Source organism: Microcaecilia unicolor, chromosome 2 (genome assembly GCF_901765095.1).
Source record: "Microcaecilia unicolor chromosome 2, aMicUni1.1, whole genome shotgun sequence".
Classification (NCBI taxonomy): domain Eukaryota; kingdom Metazoa; phylum Chordata; class Amphibia; order Gymnophiona; family Siphonopidae; genus Microcaecilia; species Microcaecilia unicolor.
In genome coordinates, this window is record NC_044032.1 from 647429890 (window position 1) to 647455366 (window position 25477).

Genomic DNA, 25477 nt, shown 5'->3' on the forward strand with positions numbered 1-25477 from the left:
TATGCACGCCCAAAGCACCCCAAAATGGACTTACTGCCCGACTATCACGTTGCTCTTGTGGTAATTTCATTTTTGGTGCACGTTCGCTACATGAGTCTGAAAAATATTGTTTATTTTCTGGCGTGCGTGGCATCTGACACATGTAGGTCATTACTCACAAAGGCGGCTGAGGGGAGATATGATAGAGGCCTATAAAATAATGAGTGGAGTGGAACGGGTAGATGTGAAGCATCTGTTTACACTTTCCTAAAATACTAGGACTAGGGGGCATGCGATGAAGCTACAATGTAGTAAATTTAAAATGAATCGGAGAAAATGTTTCTCCACTCAACGTGTAATTAAACTCTGGAATTCGTTGCCAGAGAATGTGGTAAAGGTGGTTAGCTTAGCAGAGTTTAAAAGTGGTTTGGACGGCTTCCTAAAGAAAATGTTCACAGACCATTATTAACTGGACTTGGGAAAAGGCCACTATTTTTGGGATAAGCAGTATAGAATGTTTTGTACTTTATGGGGGGATCTTGCCAGGTATTTGTGACCTGGATTGGCCACTGTTGGAAACAGGATGCTGGGCTTGATGGACCTTTGGTCTTTCCCAGTATGGCAATACTTATGTACTTACGTAGATACACTAGTAAACTTAGGAAGGTCTTTTACTAAAGCTTAGCTTAAGTTATCTGCAGCAAGGCCCATAAGAATAAAATGGGTCCTGCTGCAGATAACTCAAGCTAAGCTTTAGTAAAAGACCTCCTTAGAAATACCAAAAATCAGCCGAGATTCAGTGTTTTTATTAACTGTAAGTTCCTTAGGTATCTAACAGATAGATCCACATAGAGAACAGGACAAAAATCTAGGTGAGGAAGAATAAACGTCTGAAGTAAGAAAGAAAATGTTTCAGGATGATATATATAAGTACATAAGTAATGCCACACTGGGAAAAGACCAAGGGTCCATCGAGCCCAGCATCCTGTCCACGACAGCGGCCAATCCAGGCCAAGGGCACCTGGCAAGCTTCCCAAACGTACAAACATTCTATACATGTTATTCCTGGAATTTTGGAGTTTTCCAAGTCCGTTTAGTAGCGGTTTATGGACTTGTCCTTTAGGAAACCGTCCATGTTACACCGTTGTTTCTGGATCTGCACTGGAGTCAAAGATCAAGTTTAAGCTGTGATGCTTAGTATTTAAAACTCTATATGGAAATGTACCTGATAATTTTCCTTCTTTAATTAGTTTATTGGGTGCACAGGTTGGAACTCGAAGTCACGATCGATTGTTGCTGCTTTTTCCATCATTTAAAGGTATTACCGTATTTTTCGGACTATAAGACGCACTTTTTCCCCCCAAAATTGGGAGGAAAATGGGGGGTGCGTCTTATAGTCCGAAGGTAGATCTGGCTGGCAGGCCGCCCGCCCTCCGAGTTCGGGATCGCCATCAGGGTTACCTCCTCCCCCTCCCCCATCACCACTTCTCCCTACTCACACGATCTTCCCTGGTGGTCTAGTGATGTCGGAAAAGAGCCCCCTCTTTCCTGCCCAGCGCGCTGCTCTCCATCCTCCTGTATGCAGCCTGACGGTCTCCGCGAGTTTCAAAATGGCCGCCGAGACTTCAATTCTCGGTGGCCATTTTGAATCTCGCCGAGACCGTCAGGCAGCAATGCATACAGGAGGATGGAGAGCAGCGCGCTGGGCAGGAAAGAGGGGGCTCTTTCCTGCCCCGACGTCACTAGACCACCAGGGAAGATCGCGTGAGTAAGGGGAAAAGTGGTGACAGGGCAGGGGGGGGGGGGGGAGGAGGTAACCCTGACGGCGATCCCGAACTCGGAGGGAGGGATTCGGACAAGACGCACCGGAGCACCTAGGTTTTAGAGGAGGGAAAAAGGAAAAAAAATTTTTTCCTATTTCCCTCCTCTAAAACCTAGGTGCGTCTTATGGTCTGAAAAATACGGTAAGCATAAAAGAGTGCGTCAAGTTTCTTCTTATTAATGTGCAGTTGAATCTGGAATTCCTTACCTTTATATATTTGTTTTGTGTAAGAGAGTCAAAACATGGTTGTTTGATGCCTGGTTTGGTTATAATTAGATTAGAAACATATGACTGGGTTGAGATATAATTATAGTATATTATTTTTTACGCAACCTGCTCTGAACCTAGATAAGGGATATGGTGGGATATAAAACTTAATAAGGGGTGGTGAGTAGTGAACGTTAAATTGTGTGCGCAGCCAATTTAAACGTGCTACTCAATTGAGTAATGGGCCATAATTGGCAATAATTGGAATTTATGTGCGTTTTTTAGGCATATCCTAAAATGGCGCATGTAAATTCCAATGCGCGTGGCCATGGGAGGAGTGTAGACGTGTCAGGGCGCCAATTAAATTTACGTGCGTAGTTATAGAATTCAGGGGAATGTGCGTACATTTAGGCGCAAGCATTTATACCAGGTTTTCAGTGATGTAAATGGCTGCTCCTAAATGTATGCGCGTTCCCCTGGCCTATGCGCTATTCTATAAACTGCATCTTACTGTAGAAGCAGCTTATAGAATAGTGGATGCTTGGAATGCCCTCCCGCGGGAGGTGGTGGAAATGAAAACGGTAACGGAATTCAAACATGCGTGGGATAAGCATAAAGGAATCCTGTGCCGAAGGAATGGATCCTCAGGAGCTTAGTCAAGATTGGGAGGCGGGGCTGGTGGTTGGGAGGCGGGGATAGTGCTGGACAGACTTGTACGGTCTGTGCCAGAGCCGGGGTTGGGAGGCAGGGCTGGGGAGGTGAGGATAGTGCTGGGCAGACTTATACGGTCTGTGCCTGTGCCAGAGCCGGTGGTTGGGAGGTGGGGCTGGTGGTTGGGAGGCGGGGATAGTGCGGGGCAGACTTATATGGTCTGTGCCCTGAAGAGCACAGGTACAAATCAAAGTAGGGTATACACAAAAAGCAGCAAATATGAGTTATCTTGTTGGGCAGACTGGATGGACCGTGCAGGTCTTTTTCTGCCGTCATCTACTATGTTACTATGTTACTATGTCACTATGCATATTATTCCATTTCAGACACCGTGTACAGGATCTGACCCTGAGTACATTATGAAATACCCCATTGTGCAGGATTTCCCCCAGGAAGATAAAATGGGGAAGCTACCTAGGACTTAAAATCTTCAGCAGCTGTGTTTCTACAGGATTCTTTTTCAAAAAAGTAGTGTATTATAGATTCAGAAGTTTTAGTTTGTAAAAGTTCAATTTAAGTGAAAATTACAGACTGTGAAAAAGCTCAGTTGAAAGAGGATTCATTACAGATTGTGACACTTTTTATTGACGTGACAAAAAAAAACGACTATCCAAATATACTATACTTGAACTTCTTCAAATGGTTATCTTTTGGTCTAAAAATGTGTGTATTATACCTCAAAAATAATCCTGTTTTCTCTAAGATAGACACAGATACTCCTACTACACTTCAAGGAGGAGAAAGTATGCAAATACCTCATTCTGTTGCCATCCTCTATCAGAAAGTTATAGCCGTGTTTACAGCTGAGTGGTTTAGCTGAAGAATAATTTTTTTTTTATAGTTTGAAGATCTAATATGGACTGAACTGTTGTTGTCTTCCTATGAAGATGCTGATGGACTGATGTATTTTTTCAATCAAACTAACCATGTAATAAAGAAAGATGGTTTAGACTACAGACCAGGGTAGTTAGCAGGTTTCCAGATGTGTGACTCTCCATCCATAGATCCCATAAATAAAAGGGCGGTGAAGGATGGAATGCTAGCATTTTCTTAGGGAAGAATGTTCAAAGGTTTATGATAAAAGCCCCTACTTCTGATTCTTGTCAAACTGCCAGAATTTAATGTTTATCTAGCTTTCTGAGCCTCAACCAGATGGAGAGAAGGGGGGCACGGGAAGCTATTTTCCCATTGGGTTTGCTACAAAGAAGGTATGGCTAAAGCAAAACAATGATTTATGTGCAAGATACAGGCTCCATGAAAACACTTTCCAAATGGATGCTTGCGTGTTTGCTGGTAGGTTCACAAGAACAGGTTACAGGATAGCCATCTGGAGTTTGGGCTCCATCATAATACTCTAAAGCCTCCTCATTCTGCCCAGCTTATTCCACTGACAGTATATTACTGAAATTTTAGCACAATGGCAAAGAAACCTCATTGAGGCCGTATCAGGAATAACTTTCGAGGATTCTGCAAGTGAACCACTCTTACCCTAGCTGAGATAATATGTAATCATCTCTCTAACCTCATGTGCAACTTTCTTTAGTCGCCTTACTTTCTAACTCCTCTTACTGTTACCTAGCTATATGCTCCTTCTTTGCTTATATCCTACGCTATTAAAATGTTCTATAACGTATTATGTTGACATTGTAAATAGTATACAACCATACTTTGTATGGTTGAATATTTTTACTCCTGTAATTGTATATTGCTCATGTTTAATTTATTCTTACTGTAAACTGCCTTGAGCGAATTCCTTCAAAAAGGCAGTAAGTAAATTCTAATAAATAAATAATATACCTTGTGGTTGACAGATGAACTAACCATAAAGAATACTCTATTTCTTTCTTTTTTAAAATAAGCATACTCACTAAAGTAAAACAAATCCTCTTTTTTTACTGATAATCTGAGGTATCTAAGCAACAATTTCTGGACCGGAATTGAGCTGCACATGTCAGTAACAGGATCTCTACATTCTTCTATTTTATTTATTTATTAGGATTTATTTACCGCCTTTTTGAAGGAATTCACTCAAGGCGGTGGTACAGTAAGAATAGATCAAACATGAGCAATAGATAATTACAGCGGTAAAAATATTCAAAAATAATATAAAGTATGGCATGGTATACTATTTACAATGTCAACTGAGCCCGCAAAAAGGTGGGAAAATGTGGGATACAAATGCAATAAATAAATAAACACAATACGAAATAGAACATTATAATTGGTAGTGAAGGGTAAAGCAAAGATTGGCCACTGTTGGAAACAGGATGCTGGGCTCGATGGACCTTTGGTCTTTCCCAGTATGGCAATACTTATGTACTTATGTAAGGTTGTGCAGGTGAGAGCTTCTGTTTCACAGATCTTAGTCTACCTGAGCCTACTGTGACCCATCTAATTCCTCTGTTGTTGCATTCTCTGTGGCAGTGGTGGTGGTAAATTGGCAGAGAATTGATTAATCCTGGATGCTTTTTTAGTTGAAGCTAATTCTTTCTTGAGCTTATCTCATCTTTCCAAGCTGATAATTGGCGACAGATAGGACAAGCTCCAAGGCTCCAGATAGTTTGCCTTAGGATTAAAGCATAACATGTATTGCACTGAATAAAGGACATATTGATTAGATTTTAGCAAAGCTTTTGACACGGTTCCCCACAGGAGGCTTTTAAATAAACTCGATGGGCTGAAGATAGGTCCCGAAGTGGTGAACTGGATTAGGAACTGGTTGACGGACAGACGACAGAGGGTGGTGGTAAATGGAGTTCGCTCGGAGGAGGGAAAGGTGAGTAGTGGAGTGCCTCAGGGATCGGTGCTGGGGCCAATTCTGGTCAATATATTTGTGACATTGCCGAAGGGTTAGAAGGTAAAGTTTGCCTATTTGTGGATGATACTAAGATTTGTAACAGATTGGACACCCGGGAGGAAGTGGAAAACATGAAAAAGGATCTGAGGAAGCTAGAAGAATGGTCTGAGGTTTGGCAATTAAAATTCAATGCGAAGAAATGCAAAGTGATGCACTTAGAGAGTAGAAACCCACGAGAGACTTATGTGTTAGGCGGTGAGAGTCTGATATGTACTGAGGGGGAGAGGGATCTTGGGGTGATAGTATCCGAGGATCAGAAGGTGATGAAACAGTGTGACAAGGCGGTGGCCGTAGCGAGAAGGTTGCTAGGCTGTATAGAGAGAGGTGTGACCAGCAGAAGAAAGGAAGTGTTGATGCCCCTGTACAAGTCGTTGGTGAGGCTCCACCTGGAGTATTGTGTTCAGTTTTGGAGGAGGTACCTTGCGAAGGATGTAAAAAAAATTGAAGCGGTGCAAAGAAAAGCTACGAGATTGGTATGGGATTTGCGTTCCAAGACGTATGAGGAGAGACTTGCTGACCTGAACATGTATACCCTGGAGGAAAGGAGGAACAGGGGTGATATGATACATACGTTCAAATATTTGAAAGGTATTAATCTGCAAACAAATCTTTTCCAGAGATGGGAAGGCTGTAGTACGAGAGGACACGAAATGAGATTGAAGGGGGGCAGACAAAAAAGATGTCAGGAAGTATTTTTTCACAGAGAGAGTGGTGGATGCTTGGAATGCCCTCCCGCGGGAGGTGGTGGCGATGAAAACAGTAACGGAATTCAAACATGTGTGGGATATACATAAAGGAATCCTGTGCAGAAGGAATGGATCCTCAGGAGCTTAACTGAAATTGGGTGGCGGAGTCAGTGGTGGGAGGCGGGACTGGTGGTTGGGAGGTGGGGATAGTGCTGGGCAGACTTATACGGTCTGTGCCCTGAAAAAGACACGTACAAATCAAGGTAAGGTATACACATATGAGTTTATCTTGTTGGGCAGACTGGATGGACCGTGCAGGTCTTTTTCTGCCATCATCTACTATGTTACTATGATGCGATTCACAAGTGTAAAAAAAGTTTAGGGGTAACAAGGTATAAGATTGACCAATTATGGTATAATGAAGATGCTTGTCCCTTGACTGCCCTATATAAAGGGAGTTCACCTAGGGGTGGGTATGACTAGGACACAGGTAACCTCAGTTACCAATCAAACCAATTCTGAAAATGCCCAGCATAGCTCACAGCTCCCAAGGTAAAGTGAAAGTTCTTGGGGGGGGGGGGGGGGGGGGGGGTTCTCTACACAGTTGTACACCAGTGGCGTAGCCAAGGGTGGGCCTGGGTGGGCCCAGGCCCACCCACTTTGGGCTCAGGCACACCCAGTAGCAACACACCTATGATGTGGCTAGCAGGGATTCCCAAGCTCCACCAGCTGAAAACTCCCAACAACTGTCCATCATGCATACCTTGTAAATAGTGGAGGAGTGGCCTAGTGGTTAGGGTGGTGGACTTTGGTCCTGGGGAACTGAGGAACTGAGTTCGATTCCCAGCACAGGCAGCTCCTTGTGACTCTGGGCAAGTCACTTAACCCTCCATTGCCCGCCGCATTGAGCCTGCCATGAGTGGGAAAGCGCGGGGTACAAATGTAACAAAAAAAAATAGCAGATCTTCGCCTGCAGCGAGAAGCAACTGATACATACGACTCACACCAGCCCCACAGCCTTCCCTCTGACATATTCCTGCCTATGCGGAAACAGGAATTTGCATCAGTGGGAAGGCCGTGGGGCCAACATTAACAGTGTGCATTAGTTGCTGCTTGCTGCTGGTGAAAATTTGCTATTTAAAAGGTATATGGGAGAGGGGGGATGTTTGAGAGACCATATGACATGCAGATGAGAGAAGGAGAGACCAAATCACATGTGGAATGGAGTGGGGTTCTTCTGCCCACCCATCTTGGGCCCAGGCCCACCCAAAATTGGGTGTCTGGCTATGCCCCTGTTGTACACAAATTGCCCCTCCTCCCAATGTATGAGTCACTAGGTGCTATGCAACCAAATTGATTTAATTAGGTCTCTGGCACTGAAGATTCAAAACCCAATTCTAATAAACACAACTTTAAGACAGCTACCAGAACCAGAGTCACCAAAGTTTGTGTAACCAAGTTAATTGGATTAAGTCACTTGGCACAGGTACAAAACACAGTTCTAGAGAGCACCTTTAAGACAACTGCAGCATAAAAATATGAAATCACTGGCACAGAAATTCAACACAGTTCAAATAAGAAACTACCAGCATACATTTATGAAATCACAATGCAACAACAATTGTAAGTTATAGGTAATAGGATAGAAAGGTTTAGAGAGGACAGACCCTCAACAAGTGAAAGATATAATAGAGTCAACAGTTTCATCAGAAAGATTTTAGGACACAGGTAACCTCAGTTACCAATCAAACCAATTCTGAAAATGCCCAGCATAGCTCACAGCTCCCAAGGTAAAGTCAACCAGCAGAAGAAAGGAAGTGTTGATGCCCCTCTACAAGTCGTTGGTGAGGCCCCACTTGGAGTATTGTGCTCAGTTTTGGAGGCTATAGCTGGCTAAAGATGTAAAAAGACTGGAAGCAGTGCAAGAAAAGCTATGAAAATGGTATGGGATTTGCGTTGCAAACCGTACAAGGAGAGACTTGCCGACCTAAACATGTATACCTTGGAGGAAAGGAGAAACAGGGTGACATGATACAGACGTTCAAATATTTGAAAGGTATTAATCCGCATTCAAACCTTTTCCAGAGATGGGAAGGTGGTAGAACTAGAGGACATGAATTGAGGTTGAAGGGGGGCAGACTCAGGACTAATGTTAGGAAGTATTTTTTCACGGAAAGGGTGGTAGATACGTTGAATGCCCTTCCATGGGAGGTGGTGAAGATGAAAACGGTAACAGAATTCAAACATGCGTGAGATAAATACAAAGGAATCCTGTTTAAAAGGAATGGATATATGGAATCTTAGTGGACATTGGGTGGCAACGCCGGTATTTGGAGAATAAAACCGGTGCAGGGCGGACTTCTACGGTCTGTGCCCTGAGAAAGGCAGGGACAAATCACTCAGGTGCGTAACTGGAAAACTGGCACTTATGTGCATATATGTTGGTTATTACTGCACATTCTTGGCACCTAAATATAGGTGCACTGTTACAGATTTCCCCTTGAAGTAACATAGTAGATGACGGCAGAAAAAGACCTGCACGGTCCATCCAGTCTGCCCAAGAAATGTGCCACTTTTTTGTGTATACCTTACCTTGATTTTGTACCTGTCTTTTTCAGGGCACAGACCGTACAAGTCTGCCCAGTACTATCCCTGCCTCCCAACAACCAGCCCCGCCTCCCACTACCAGCTCTGTTATCCAATCTAGGCGTGAACTATGGAGTCTTTACTTCTTGGACAGAACCTTAGTATAAACATTGCAGATGCAGTTCCCTAAACGTAACCCGCATTCACTGAAACTCCCCTACCAGTGGATGGTGACCAGGTAGATTGACTCTCCTTGCTATTCATCATGCAAGAAATATTCTGATGTCACCTTAGCAACAGCAACAAACTCTCTCCACAAATAAGCATAGTGTGAAGCGATGTAAAACCCTAAAAAAGACACAATTAGAATCTACAGTATACAGCAAACCAGTGCTCAAACCACCATCACCCAGACTATGAAACATCAAACATATAAACGGCGAGTGACCGTACTCACTCGCAAATGCGCAGTAGAGACTTCCCTGTCTGTCCGCCCACGTGTCAATACGTGATGACGGGGGGCGGGACAGAGAGGGAAACTGCGCGAAGGGGAGGGAACCTCCGAGGTCGCCACCGCTACCCCCCCCCCCTGAGGTTGCTGCCACTGGTACCCCCCCCCCCCCCCGGAGTCGCCGCTGCTGCCACCCCTCCACCCGGCCGTCTTTTTGCTATTCAACTTACATCTCCGCAGCAGGCAGAGATCAGCTGAGCTGCCGTTGGCCTTCCTTCCCTGCCTGTGTCCCGCCCTCGCTGAGGTTACGTCTCACGAGGGCGGGACACAGGCAGAGAAGGAAGGCCGACGGCAGCTCAGCTGATCTTTGCCTGCTGCGGAGATGTAAGTTGAATAGCGAAGAGAAGAGACGGGCCGGGCGGAGGGGGCGATGACCCACCAGCCCGTTTTAACGGGCTCAACGGCTAGTATTACAATAGATGCCAGAACATCAACACACCTACAGCTGGAAAACAGAACATACAAACCGACTGTTTACTCTTTCAGAAAGTTCAAAGATTAAGGGGCACACCAGAAGTTACAAAGCAGGATATTTAAAACAAATAGGAGAAACCTTTCCTCACAAATGCATAATCAAGTTCTGGAAGTTACAAACAGAGGATGTGGTAAAAGCAGTTAGTGTAGGTGGGTTTAAAAAAGGTTTAGAACCATTCTCGGAGGAAAAGCCCATTAAGATAGACTTGGGGAAAATCTCTGCTTATCTCTGGGGGTGCACAAGATAGAATCGTACTACTTTTAGGTATTGAATCAAGTACTTGTGACCTGGATTGGCCACTGCTAGTAACAGAACCGTGAGCTTGATAGACCTTTGTTCTTACGTTCTAGATTGGTAACTACGTGCTAGTAGAATCATTTAGCTTAGTCACACATTCAGAACATGAACAGACTCTCAGTAACTACAGAATAAGGGACCACAAACATGCAGACAAAAGCTAAAATGGACTCCTAAGAAGCCAGATTCTATCAGCAGTGTAATACTGGAAAAAAGAGATAGAAGTGCATTTTCCTCTTGTATTTTGCAAAATAGAAAAACAGAACAGATGCACATTTCCCAAAGTTGACAGAGGCTAATCCCTATAAATTGAAAATATATTTTTCTGCCTTTGTTGTCTGGGCATTTTATTTTGCTATTTGAATTGGTCTAGTTTCATTTTTTTCACTTTTTTTCTGTTGGTCTTCTTGTAATTTCTCTTTCAGGGTCTCCTTTCCATTTCTTCTTTCTCCTCCTGTCTTTTTCCCTTCCTTCTCTGTATATGTCTCTTGTCACCAATCTATTTTCTCCATAGCTAAATTTCCCCCATTCTCTCCTTTCTTTTTCCACCTATATAGCAGTATTCCATCACCCAGTCTCATCTCCCCCAGCCCTCTCATTGCTTTCTCAGTCTTTCTTCCCCAGTCTTCCATTTAGCTCTCTTTCCATCCAATCCCTAGCTCATTCTGTACTCACCTTTTCCCCAGCTCGTACCCACCACCCTTTAATTATCTATCCCTTACCATCTACTCCTAGCATCCAGACCCTTTCTTCTCTCTCTCTCTCTCTCTCTCTCTCTCTCTTACCCAGCATACCATTCCTTCTTTTTGCCTCCTCCTTTAGTCTCATTCCCTTTCACAGACCTGCCTTTTTCCGCCTGACTCTCACTCCTTCCAGTCCTCTGTGTCTTCCCATTGCCTCTCAGCCTCTCCCAATCTTAGTATCTCCTTTAGCTATTCCACTCAGTTGCTCGTCTTCCCAATCCTCCTCATCTCCAACACCCTTCCTCAGGTGGTAGGAGGAGAAATGTTTAATTACACATCATTTCCAGGTGCCCCTCATCGGTGTCAGCACAAATCTCCTGATGGGAGGGCTGAGACCAAACCTGCCTCGATAAAGAGAAGCCACATACTTGTCTGGAGGGGCATCGAGGTGTAGGCGAAGCTTCCTCCATTGAAGTCAAGGGGGTGCCAGAGCTGCTGCCCCTTTGTCCACAGATAAAAGTGGCTGTTTGGCTTCAAATGGGAACAGGAGGAAAATGCTTTGGTGGGCAGGGCGGAAGACAAGGGGTGACTGACAGGGCTGTAAAGAGAGTAGGGGGAAAATGCAAGAGGGGTGTGAAGGGTAATAAGAGGACTGAATGCTGTTTTGAGGGGGGAGAGGAAGAAGAGTGAAGGGCTTGGTGGGAGTGGGGAAGAAGGAGATAGATGCAGGTAACAGAGGATAGGGGTTGGCAGTACATTTTGTTTTTTGATTTTGCTCACAACATTTTCAGTACTGGCTCAAGATGAGTTACATCCAGGTAAACTGGGTAGTTCTCTGTCTCTGGAGAGCTCACAATCTAATTTTGCACCTGAGGCAATGGAGAGTTAGGTGACTTCCCCAAGATCACAAGGAGCAGAAGTGGGATTTGAACTAGGTACCTCTGGATGTCAAGATTGGTGCTCTAACCACTAGGCTACTCCTCCACATTGTTAGTGCACTTCTATGCTGCCGAGTATTTATTTTTTTGTTGGGATTTATTAACTATCCTTAAGAAGAGATTCACCTAAGACGGTGTACAGCAGGTACAGTTTACCAAAACTTATGATTTTGTTAATAGCATAATAGTAAAAATGACCAAATGTAAACATAAATAAAAGAAAGGAGGTAAACTTGAGAACAGCAAATTAAAACCTAATAATAGGACTACCATGAAACAGTATCAAAAATAGACACATTTAACAGCACTGAAATTCAAATAACAGAGATTTGGTGGGGCATTTTCCATATGATATCTAAATCTGACTTTGGACGTTTTGCAGAAAACGTCTAAAAATCCAGTAGCAAACATGGCCTGAAAAACGTCAATCTTTTCTTTTTCCCAAAAAACTGGCCATTTGCTAGATGCTGTTGTATTCTGTGCATCTATCTTTTTGAACAATTATATATTAAAAAAAAATCCAAGTGAAAAATGTACAAAATCATGCCATTGGAATGTAGACTGGCCACACAGGCATCCCAGCAGAGCACCCTAGGGGCACTGCAGTGGACGTCACCTAAAAGCTCCCTTACATTTATTTATAATTTTTATTTATTTATTTGTTACATTTGTATCCCGCATTATCCCAGAGTTCATGTTCAATGTGGTTTACAATCCAATTATAAGCAGGTACTATCTCTGTCCCTAGAGGGCCCACAATCTTGGTTTTTGTACCTGAGGCAATGGAGGGTTAAGTGACTGGCCCAGGGTCACAAGGAGCTGCAGTAGGAACTGAACCCAGGATGCTGGGATCAAAGCCTGCTACACTAACCATTAGGCCACTCTTCCACTCTAAAACCCAGCAAAAACCTACTGTACCCAATTGTACACCACTACAACAGCCCTTATGGCTACAGGTATCTCACCTATATGTGGGTACAGTAGGTTTTTGGTGGGTTTTGGGGGATTCACACCTTCCACTACAAGTGTAAGAGTTACAGTGGGATATGGGCCTAGGTTCCCCCTTCTCCACAGTGCACTGCGCTGACCACTAGGCTACTCCAGTGACCTGCTTGCTGTTCTAATGGGATTGGCTATAATATCTGAAGCTGTTATGTACTGTTTCTTTTACATATTTGGGGGGGGGGGGGGAGGTGAGATGGGGGTCAGCGACCACTGGGGAAATAAGGGGAGGTCATTCTTACATTCCTCTAGTGATCATCTAGTCATTTAGGGCACTTTTTTGTGGTTTAGTTGTTAGTAAAACAGGTCTAGCTCAAAAAGTCTTCGTTTTAGTCCTGGATATTTTGTTCCATTATGGCTGAAAAACGTCCAGGTCTTAGGAACACCCAAATCCCACCCTTAATATGCCCCCCTTGAAATCCAGAAGCATTGTAACTGAACTGTATAGAAAAATGACTGGAAAATGGGTTTTGAGAATACCAATTTCAGTTCAATACTTTTTATTTATTTATGAAAATAGTGTATAAACATCAAGAAATACCAATTTGTACGTTTTGGTATGCTGCTTTATGCCACTTTTTAGATGTTTTTCTCTTTCGAAAACTACGGAGATTTTTTTTTTTAAATCCCTGATCACAGTTCTATAGTAAACTATGAAGATTTCTTTTTTAATCTCTGATCATAATACACAGAACTTATACTGTTAAATTAGCTTTAAAATTATGCTTTTTTTTTCCAAAGGTAATAAAAATGCAAGCTCTGTGCCAGAGAAAAGATAACCTTTCCCTCATTCATCCTTAGAAATAATGCAGATGGGCTCATTCTTGAAAAGCTGCCAGCCTTGTCACCCACAGCTCCACAGGACTGGAATACCACTATCTTAGTGAAATCTTCACTGTATAATATAATTAATGTCAGCGGTGAAGGATTCACTTTTATATATTGGTTCCCTCTGCTATAAATTAAAACCAGATTTCTTTCCAACCGCACACTCAGCATGAGACCTTGCAGACTGTGCTGCTGATTATATTTTCATATTGTACATCATCAAAAGTAGTACACCTCCTGCAAATGTACGAGCAAAAGGACCGATGGGTGTTATAAACACCTTACCTGCATCAGCAGCTGTGATCAGTAAGAGGTACTGCTCTTTAGTCTCTCGATCAAGGCTCTGGATGAGGCTCAGCTCACCAGCAGCTGACAAGGCAAAAGCACCATCCTCATTGCCAGCAACTAGAATATATGTCAGCCTGCTGTTAACGCCCTGATCATCGTCTCTTGCTATTACCTGTAGGAGTAAAGAGCACAGTACATTAAGCAGAAAGAGCTACTATGTGCTTCAATGTCATAACATTCTGTGGCAGATTTTACATTATTATATCACAGACCATGACCCAAAATCACTGCATTCTATCAGAACAACAGTTTCCAACTAATGCAGGTTAAATTAATAAGAGAAAGAATGCAGTGCACAACATTTATGATGGTTTAATCTATGGATCTATTTGTTGCCTTAGCCAAGATACTTTGCAAATAATATACAGAAAAATTTCAGAGGTACGACAGAAACAACTGGATTCTTAGATGCCTTCACATTAAAGTACAGTCAAGTTTTGTACTTAATGTGCAGTAACGTTTGGGAACATTTCTAAACAGTTACTGCATATAAAAGCTCTTTGCTATGTAATAAGTGCAGATGTGTTTAATTTCCCCTAAACCCATCTGCACTTTCTGAAACAGTAAGGACTCTCCTGCCCTTCAACACGGTATGCATTTAGAAGACAATTCTATGAGAAGGCGCCTGATAGCAATCTATTCTAGAAAGGAAAGTAGAATACTTCAACAACAAGTAAACCCAAACAATTTACTGTAAAATAATTACAGGGGAAAAAGGACCTCAGATGTCGCAAGTCCAACAATAGCTGGCGAAGGGAAATTCATTTTAGTGACAATTCAATCAAAGGTCCAAAAAAACCCAGTTTGTGGAATTAAGGGGTCCTTTTACTAAGGTGCGCCTGAAAATGACCTGCGCTGTTGTAGGCGTGTGTATTGGACGCGTGCAGGTCCATTTTTCAGCGCACCTGCATAAAAGGCCCTTTTTGGGCCAAAAATGGACATTTGGCAAAATAAAAATTGGAGTCCATTTTGGGCCTGAGACCTTACCACCACCTAGTGACTTAGTGGTAATCGTCAACATGCGTACACTGCCGATTACCGCCTGGTTAGCGCCACACAGTAGAAAATAAAAAATATTTTCATCTGCGTGTTTTGGGACTTTTTACTAAAGCTTAGTGTGTGCTACTTCAGTTAGTGTTCATTAAGCTTTAGTAAAAGGCTCCCTTCACTTTTAAATGAACCTCTTTGATAATAACATCACGTTGTGTATGTTTTCCATTGAAGGCAACTAACGCCTCAAGGTACTATGTAAGCCACTTTGAGCCTGCAAATAGGTGGGAAAATGTGGGGTACAAATGCAATAAATAAATAAATAAATAAATGATTATTTTAATGAAAAAGAGCATCTGTTAAATAGGTGAGGAATGTACAGTATAGTTTTCAAGTTTCAAGCTATAAATACATTTGATATACTGCTAAGGGCAATACCATCATAGTGATTTACAATAAAATGTATTAGTAGAAAAGATTTAAGAGTTCCAACACACGAAGAAAGAGAAAAGTAAAGGTATGTCTCCTCCATGCCTCAGCCCAGGACCCGCCACCAAGGAGGACTCCAGTCGCAGATGGAATGATAGAGAATTCCAAAGAGTTGGTCCAGTAACACTGAAAATAGTCTTTTGAATGATGTACAGGCAAATAAGTCTGAAAGAGGGCACCACCAAGTAATTTTGGCGAGAAAAGCACACGGTTTGAGGGGTCGAATACAGTATCAGGACTCTAGATAGGAAACCTGTCAAAACATTATAGTAAGCTGTATGAATTAAGATCAAGATCTTTAAGTGATTCAATGAATGATTGGTAATTAGTGTTCTTTTTCCTAACAATGTCACATGATCATATTTCTTTGTGCCATAAATAGTCTTTACGGTTATCTAATATCTCCAAATCTGACACCTTTAAAAAAAGAGCTATAACAGTCCAGACGCATTACAACTAAGGAATGCAATAGGGTCCTCACTGATTTTGTAGGTTAATAAGGATTTCACAGAACAAATGGTTTTTAGTTTAAAAGGAAATATTTCTTAGATTCAATAGAAATATGTTACTGAAATGAAAGATCTGAATCAATAGTTACCCCTAATATTTTTAAGAAAAGAAGTAAAAAAATACTGGAGCCCCAGAAATAGCGATACAAATTCTGGGCACATGCTGTTTCTTCCTAGAAAAGCCACGCTAGCAGCTGCTGTGTAGCAATGCCGACACAGCTCATTCAAAGTGAATGGCATCAGTGCACTGGCAGCCACTAGCACGGCTTTGTAAACAGGGGGGGATAGTGCTTTAGCTTTTCCTGGATTAAATTTCAGGTTTTTAAAGAAGCCAAACCACAATGATGTTTAATGTAGTGTTTAGTGTAATTATAGAGTAGATATTTTCCAAGTCTAAGGCTGTCAGGATTTCATTGTCATCTGTGCATGTAAAAGCCATAAATGCAAGTACTTGAATGAGAGCTAATAAGCGGGCCAAGAAAACACTGAATAAAACAGGAGTTAGCATAAATTCTTTTGGGACGCCACATGAAAATGTGTAAGAAGAAGATAGATTATTTTCCCAAAGAACTGCATTTGATCTGTGATGAGATTAAGGATGGCAGCTATCTAAAGAGCCTCTTCAAATATACACACTTCCATAATGTCCCAGTGATGCAAAACATATCACAACCTTCTCCAATAACACAAATTTCCTCACTTGCACCCTAGAACACAAGTTTAAAAAAAAAAAAAAAACAAACCTCATTTTATTAGACATTTATAGGAAGCAATGGTTGTGTGGTGTTTATAATGGGTGCCTGCTACGTTAACAAAGAAAACAAGACTTTTACCTCTCTTCATTTTAACTAGATCTAGTGCTTACAAGAATGGTCTACATTGCTAAAGATAGGATAAACATGCATGAGAAGTGATCTAGCAAAGCCTGATGAATGACCATGCAAAAAACAAGAGTGGAATCTGGAAGCGATCATATCTAATCGTAAGGTGGCCAAAGGAGTAGATAAGGTAATGGCCAAAGCCTGAACGATGACTGGAGAAAACAGAGAAGGTTAGGTAACAGGAAAAAGGAGATGATATTGCCCTGTGTAAGCCACTGGTAAGACCTCTTTTAGAGTACTGTAATTCTGGAGCCTGCACTTTCAGAGGGATATACCCAGATGGAATTGGTGTAGAAGGCAGTTACTGAAATAGTCAACAATCTCCATCGTAAAGGATAGGAGGAAAAACTTTAAGATGATAACAGCTTATTTTGGACAATACTTACCCAGTCGATTTCACAGATGTGGGGTGCTACCTATAAGAAGGGACCACAGATGTTATTTGGAAAACCCATGCTGGTGCGCCCGATTCCGACAGGGTTTAAGGGATTTACTCATAGAGCCATAATGATTGCAAAAAAAGTCATACTTGCTGAGTGGATTACAAATAAAACTCCAACCTTGCAGCAGTGGCGTGGTTTGATGATAGACTACATGAAGTTTGAAAAGAAATTGGCAGACTGTAAAAGTGAAAGAAGATTTACAGAAAAGGACTTCTATCGGATTTGGACTGCCTTCTGGCAAACTATTCCCTTAGGGGGAAGAGGTCGGATCCTGAACTTGTAGCAGAACTGCTTGGACAATCCAGTACAAACTGATCGGCTAAGAACATAAGGGAGGGTGGATGTGGGAGGGAAGGGGGAGGGGGGGGGAGATAGGAAGCTATATAACAGCAGGAAAGATCTCACAGGAATATTAAAAAGGACATTGGAAGTAGATTGTAGGTCATGGTAGATTAGAAGTTTATGTTAGCAAAATTAAGAGAAAGTTGAAGTTATAAATATCTTGTTTATGCTAGGCATGAAAATTATTTAGAGCCTATTTCTGAATATGACATGGAATTTTCTGTGAAAATCAATAAACAAAATTAAAAAGAAGATGATAACAGCTTAACTGCGTGTAGGGCACATCTTTTCATCCAAGTCAGTTGTTATCATCTTTTTCTCTAGATGGGTATAAACGTTAGATGCACTTGCGGAGTACCCTCAGTTCTGTCTGGATGATCGATACTTCATAAATCCATAGTATTATCATCTGGCACATACACAGAAAAATAGCAACATAAACACTGGATTTCATAAAGTGCAATAAAATGGAACTTTAATGACTGACCTGAAGAATAACCTCTGGCAGCGTCCCTAAATTCTCAGGAACATTCACAAAGTATGGTGACAGCTCAAATGTAGGAATGAAATCATTGACGTCCAGAAGAATGATGCTGACAGTAGCAGTATCTGTGCGGGGGCTACTTCCACGATCAGCTGACTGGACAACCAGTGAATAGGAATGTTTAGTCTCTCGATCCAAAGGTTTGGCAATAGATATCACCCCAGTAACTGAATCAATCCGAAACTCATGGTTATCATTTCCACTGAGAATGCCATAGCGAATCAAACCATTTGTACCTTCATCTGCATCCAAGGCAACCACTTGGATCAGATCTGTCCCAGTCAAAGTATTTTCAATGATCTCCACTTGGTATTCGGTTTGTACGAAGAGTGGATTGTTATCATTGACGTCAAGGACTATTATCATTACATCCATGGATGAAGAAAGCGAGGGTTCACCTTTGTCCGTGGCTATTACTGTCAAGGTATAATTAGACGTCTCTTCTCTGTCTAACTCCCCAGTGAGGTGTACTTCACCGTTAATAGTGCCAATGCTGAATTTGTTCCCCAGTGGTTTCAGAAGGGAATATTCAATGTAGCTGTTCGGACCGCTGTCTGGATCAGTGGCTTGGGCTTTGAATACAATGGTGTCTATAGGTGTGTTCTCCTGGATATAGGTCACTTTTGCAGAGATGAAGCTTGGGGGATTATCATTCACATCCAATAGAATAATGGATACTTGAGCAGTGCTGGTGTATCTGGTAGCTGGAGGAGGAGCCATGTCATGAACCTGAACAATAAGGTTGTAAAAGGATTGGCGTTCCCGATCCAAGGACTGCCTTATGCTCAGAAAGCCATTCGTGTTTATATAAAACTGACTTAAGCCATCTCCAGAAGCAATACTATAAGTCAACTGTGAATTCAACCCTGAAAAAAAATTCAGAAATATGTTAATCAAATATATCTTTTTTTTTTAATTTCAAATATTATAAGAAACTGATAATGCACATTAACAGCATTTCTTTCAAAGTGTTATCATATCTTCCTTGGGTTTTAATCTATTATTTCCAAAGTAATTGTAGCTGCTCTGTTTTTATACATATTTTACTGAAATGCTAAAGAATACATTTGATTTCAATTTGCATGAAAGTATTAACCCTTGTAGTTCATTCTTTATATGGAACATGAAATTAATATATATATATAGCCTTTCATTTGTACTGATCACGAAAATTGTAAGGACTAAATCAAAAACCATGAAAATTACAAAGAAGAAATGCTACCTTCCCACCCCACCCGATACTCACCAAGAATGTTTAATTAGATGTCATTCCCATGAAATAGAAAATATTCTGAAATATTCATGGACATAATTAACTGGTTTCCTCAAAGCAGCCAATGTATATGTGGAAAATAGCAGTGTTCTTCAAGCTGCTAAATAGCCCTAGGGCAGGCAGTCTCGTTTTCAGGAACAGAATGAATGCAATGGGCTCAATAATTGCAAATTTCTCTCATGCATATTTATTGTAGTTATGAACCCCAACTAGTCAGGTTTTCAGGATAGCCACAATGAACATTCATGAGAGAGATCTGCAGGCACTGCCTTTATTGCATGCTAATCTCTCTCATGAACATTCATTGTGGATATCTTGAAACCCTGACTAGCTAGGGTGCCTCCAGGACCAGGTTTGGGAAATACTGGCCTAGAGGTAAATTCAAGACCCCCTTGAGAAACACTGGAATACAGTACAGCAGATAATCAAATGATTTAGGGGGAAGGGGGAGTGAGGTGACAATCTGACTCACTTTATGCCATACCCAAGCTTATAGATAATCTATCATCGTCACTTAGCTCCGTCAGAACATTTTCCAATCCTGGTCATTCTCTGCCAAGTTTTGGAACACTTCTGTTTGGGACTGCGAATGGATAAGGGGTGTTCAGATCATATATGTTGTTATTATTATGGATATAAGTTGAGTTGCAGACTAGATGGATCATGCTGGTCTTTATTTGTCATCATATACCATGTTACTATGGTGCTCATTTTCAATGCATATGGACATCTCAAAAGGCCAAAATGGCACCCATGTGCTTGAAATGTCCAAACCCTGATTTTGCAAAGGGAAAATAGGGATGTCTAACACTGCAGTACATCCACATAGCAAGAGGGTATGATCTGGGTGTGTTTTGGGTGGGACTAGGGAGGGCCTGAACTGATAGCCAAAGGGGAGGAAATATCCATGTCTAAAAAGAAGGGCATCCTTGTTTAGTCCAGGAACATCCAGGTTAAGAAAAGTGCCCTGATTGAGCAGCTATCCACTGGTGGAACTAAGGCATAACACCTCCTTAATCCCCCAGTGGTTGCTGTCCCCCTCCCTTGAATGTGAAACCAGAAGGGGATACCAGGCTCTATGACAGCTTCAGGTATTATGGGCATTCTTAACAGAGCAAGAAGCAGGTCTGAAGAGTAATCCCACTTTAACTCTTTGATTTTGTAATTGTGAGCTCTCTAGAAACAGAAAAATACCTTAGTACCTAAATATATAAGACATCTGCAAGCCTGAAGGATATTGAAGTGTGTACATTCAGGTGCAATAGCTATTTTTCTGTTCCTGGCAGGCTTACACTTACAAAATCAGAGTTAAAGTGGGATTTGAACCTGGGTCCCTTGGTTTACCGTCCACTGCACTAACCACTAGGTTGACCATCTGCACTGCATGGGCATCTGTGAGGCCATTTTCTAAGAATGCTGCTATGCACATGTTGATTCCCCCCCTCCCCCAACCTCCAGTTCAAAATTTGGACATTTCAGTTTATAAAACGGATGTTTATGCTGGATGTTTCCAGCACGTGGACATCCGTCTCATGTATTTTCGAACAGGCTGTATCTTGTTCAAAAATACATGCGAGATGGGCATTTGTTTGGGATGTTATGACTTGGACGTCCTTTCGAAAATGCCCCTCCACTGAAACATGCTATTATTAAAAGTGTTATACGTGTTTCATGCATAGTACGTGAGAAGCAAGTACATTTCAATCAAACATTCCTTAATTATGAGAACAGTTTTATTGAAGGAAGCTTTACGTTTTGCCATTTGTGCAAACAGTGACATGGTGTATGTTCTTTTAATAGTCTTGCTTTAGTGACGTATTCATTTGTCTTGAGCTCCTTCTGCCTTAGAAAACATTTATTTTTTTTTACATTGTTTATGATCCCCTTGCTGCATTGGCACACACCCCTTTCACAGTGGTTAGGAACATAACGGAAAAAGCAGAAATGGGCTGATTGTCCAACTAGAATTTATCTATCATGTTACCTCTTTGTGATAAACATCTTGGTCCAGACACTCTGAGCTCAACATAAGAAAATGTAGTTTAATCAACTGAGCAAGGGCTGTCAAGAGTCAGGGAAAAGTACACTGGACCCAAAAAAATCAGGGCATCTACTGCATTATGCTATATATGTGGAATAGATGATTTTGAACCCAATGGCTAATTATACTGATGGATAATCTGATTGAATTTCATGTGGCCAGCATGCTAATTAAAATATTCTGTATGCATTGGTAAGTGAAGTGAACATTGTAGTGCGGTGATATGATGAACATATATTACTGCAAAGCACTATACAATGGTCTGACTACAAAGGGCCTGCACCAGCTCCAGTTCATTCAGAATGCAGCAGCAAGACTCATAGAAGGTTGCAAGCGACGTGACCACATCACACCATTTTTGCAAAAACTTCATTGGCTACCAGTACAATAAAGGGCTAAATTTAAAACTCTATGTCTGATCTTCAAGGCCCTGAAAGGAAATGGCCCTGAGTATCAGAAAAACAGGATGATCCTCCACACACTGCCAAGGACACTAAGGTCCTCCCAAGGACTTTCACCAACTACACCCTCTCCAAAAGACATTACACGATGTGATACCCGCAAGCGAGCCTTCTCCGGAGTAGCCCCCACACTCTGGAATTCACTGCCTGAAAGGCTCCGCTTAACACAAGACTGTCTCTACTTCAGGAAGCAGGTGAAAGCTGGCTTTTCAACCAGGCTTTTAATGGAAGAAGTAACTACCTTGTTAGTCTCACTCGCACACACAAGGAATGACAGGGGCTGCACATACTGCAGTGGGACATGTTTATCCACTCCTAACCTAGCTGAGATAATATTTGAAGACGGTCAGAGATGGAGCTTGACGTACCGGCTCAGGAAGTCTATTCCAGGCATATGGTACAGCAAGATAAAAGGAATGGAGTCTGGAGTTAGCAGTGGCCTTCAAATCTAAGCTAAAAGCCCAGCTTTTTGATGCTGCTTTTGACTCCTAACCCTTATTCACTTGTTCAGAACCCTTAGTTTATCATCCTCACTTTAATATTCCCTTATCTCTTGTCTGTCCTGTTTGTCTGTCCTAATTAGATTGTAAGCTCTATCGAGCAGGGACTGTCTCTTCATGTTCAAGTGTACAGCACTGCGTACGTCTAGTAGCGCTATAGAAATGATAAGTAGTAGTAGTAGATAATATTTAACCATCCCTCTGACCTCATGTGCAACTTTCTACAAATCAGTCACCTTACTTTCTAACTCTTCCAACTCTCTTACCTATCTATACGTTACATCTTTGTTTTACCCTTCACTATCAGTTATAATGTTCTATTATGTATTGTGTTGACATTGTAAGTAGTAACTATGCCATACTTTGTATTGTTATTTGAATATTTTTACTGCTGTAATTGCCTACTGTTCATGTTTGATCTATTCTTACTGTACACCTCCTTGAGTGAATTCCTTCAAAAAGGCGGTAAAAACAAAGCCTAATAAATAAATAAATATAGAGGTCACTACTCACAGGTTCGCAGATCCATTAACCAGACAGTGCCACTGAATGTTTCCTCTGACTACCTCTGCAGTCTGTGGGAGAAGAGTGAGTGGAGCCAGAGGTTATCCGGTTCACAGCCATATTCAGACAGCAAACAGGCTGTCTAAACTGTACCTGATTAGCGATCTGAGTATGGCTGCTAACCAGATACTAGGTCTGGGTCAGTGCTAAAACTGGATATTCAGCACCAGCACTGAGTGTCCAGTTTTGTTTTAACTATGGAGGCTGGTGTTTTGCTTAAACGTTGACTACATATGGCAAAAAAATCACCTTCACTGGCATGAAATTAGAATTTTCTAGTCTGATTCTTCAAGTTATGATGCTAGGACAGAAAGGGGGTAATTTTATTAAGCATTTTCTGCGGAAAGCCTGTTTTACACATGGAAAAGGCTTTCTATAAAACTGAATGACTTTATGTGTACATAAAAAGTAGGTACAGAAAAAAAACCGCAATCCTAAAAGTATGCGTAAGCAGTTACGTGCTGATTATGCCACTAGAATAGTGTTATATTTATTTATTTATTTATTTGTTGCATTTGTATCCCACATTTTCCCACCTCTTTGCAGGCTCAAAGTGGCTTACATTACATCATGAAGAGTGGAGATAGGACAGTTTAAACATTTGGCATTACATGACAATGATGAAGCATAGTAGCAATATCTTTATATATAAAAGGCACCACCAACGTTCTATGAAGCCTCCAGCCGGAAGTGTGAAGGGGGAGAGATATCCGGTTTCCCTATGAGTGTCTGCCCCGCCCTCGCTCTCTCTCTAACACAAACAGTGAAGGAAAACAGCAAAGCAGGAAATCAAATCGCTCTCTCTGTAACAATGAAGGACTCAGAGGGGGGAGGGGATAGAGGGCAGGGACACACACACTCCCACATGCACACAGAAGAAAACCTTGCTAGCCCCCGTTTCATTTGCATCAGAAACGGGGCTTTTTTTTTTACTAGTAACAAGATAAACATTATAAGACAGTTCTAGGTGCATGTGGGAAATTTCACATGTCTTGATCTTTGTTATATGTCTTGTTGAAGAGATAGGTCTTCAATAGTTTGCAGAATAGTTTGTACACATGTGTGTACAAACGTGTATATTCTACAGTTCTGCCTTATTCTGTAAATAAGTGCAAATATATAGTAACATAGTAACATAGTAGATGACGGCAGAAAAAGACCTGCACGGTCCATCTAGTCTGCCCAGGATAAACTCATATGTATACCTTACCTTGATTTGTACTTGTCTTTTTCAGGGCACAGACCATATAAGTCTGTCCAGCAGTATTTCCCGCCTCCCAACCACCAGTCCCGCCTCCCATCACCGGCTCCGGCACAGACCCCGTATAAGTCTGCCCTCCCCTATCCTAGCCTCTCAACCACCAACCCCTCTTCCCCCCGCCACCCAATTTCAGCTAAGCTTCTGTGGATCCATTCCTTCTGCACAGGATTCCTTTATGCCTATTCCCACGCATGTTTGAATTCCGTTACCGTTTTCATGTCCACCACTCACATTTATGTGCATAACTTATGGAATACTAGAAGCTGCACACATATCACCAGAACTTAGGCACACACAACTCTAATGTTAAGGAAAGTGGTTGCGTCAAATAATAAATCCAGGGCCAACTCAATGTGCAGGGAAACACAACCCATATAAACACTCTTCCAACAACTAAATAACACTCAGGATATGTCACCAATGCACACAAACTTATAACAATTTTTTAGCGCATTTTAACATTTTCTGTGTGGATCCTCAGAAGCTTGGCTAGTTGAGTGCATGTAAGTTTTTCAAATAAATACATAGTAAGTGATGGCAGATAAAGACCTGAATGGTCCATCCAGTCTGCCCAACAGTCACACTCATTATCATAGTAACAAGTAACATACTTTGGGCCCCTTTAACTAAGCCGTGCAGTCGCCTACGTGCACCAAAATGGAGTTATGGCCCGACTACTGCGTGACTCTTGCGGTAATTTCATTTTTGGCGTGCATCCGATGCGCGCGTCTGAAAAATATTTTTTATTTTCTGGCGCAAGTAGCAGATGTGCGCCAAGTAGCATCTGATGCACGTAGGTCATTACCGCCCAAATTCTTTACCGCTAGGTCTCAGACCCAAAATGGACGTGCGGCAATTTTGATTTTGCCGCACATCCATTTTTTTGGGGGAAAAAAAGAGGGCTTTTTTACAGGTGCGCTGAAAAATGCTTCTGTGCACACCCAAAACCTGCGTCTACACTATCGCAAGCCATTTTTCAGCGCGCCTTTGCAAAAGGACCCCTAAGTGATGGCATCAGACCTCTACCCTAATGAAGTTATCGAACCTGGCCATGTTACCAGAGGCTCCGAAGTTGACAGCTTGGAAGCTACGTAGCTTATTACATAAATAATTCCTAAAAATGTGGATCAAATGACGAAAGGGCAGCGTGTGCATTTGAAAAACTTACATGTACTCGACTAGCCAAGCTTCTGAGAATCCACAACAGACATTTTAAAAAAGGGCTAAAAACTTCTTATAACTTTGTGTG

General features: G+C 41.8%; 1 protein-coding gene across 1 annotated transcript in view; it reads right to left on the minus strand.

Moving 5' to 3' along the window:
* The window catches only part of FAT4 (FAT atypical cadherin 4), a 399251-nt gene that overhangs the window by 108152 nt on the left and 265622 nt on the right, over nucleotides 1-25477 (minus strand). The window contains exons 5-6 of the mRNA XM_030191762.1: nucleotides 18072-18994; nucleotides 13868-14042 (exon numbers count right to left, since the gene is read on the minus strand). Of these exons, the coding sequence (XP_030047622.1) occupies nucleotides 13868-14042; nucleotides 18072-18994 (1098 nt within the window). The remainder of the gene's footprint in view (nucleotides 1-13867; nucleotides 14043-18071; nucleotides 18995-25477) is intronic.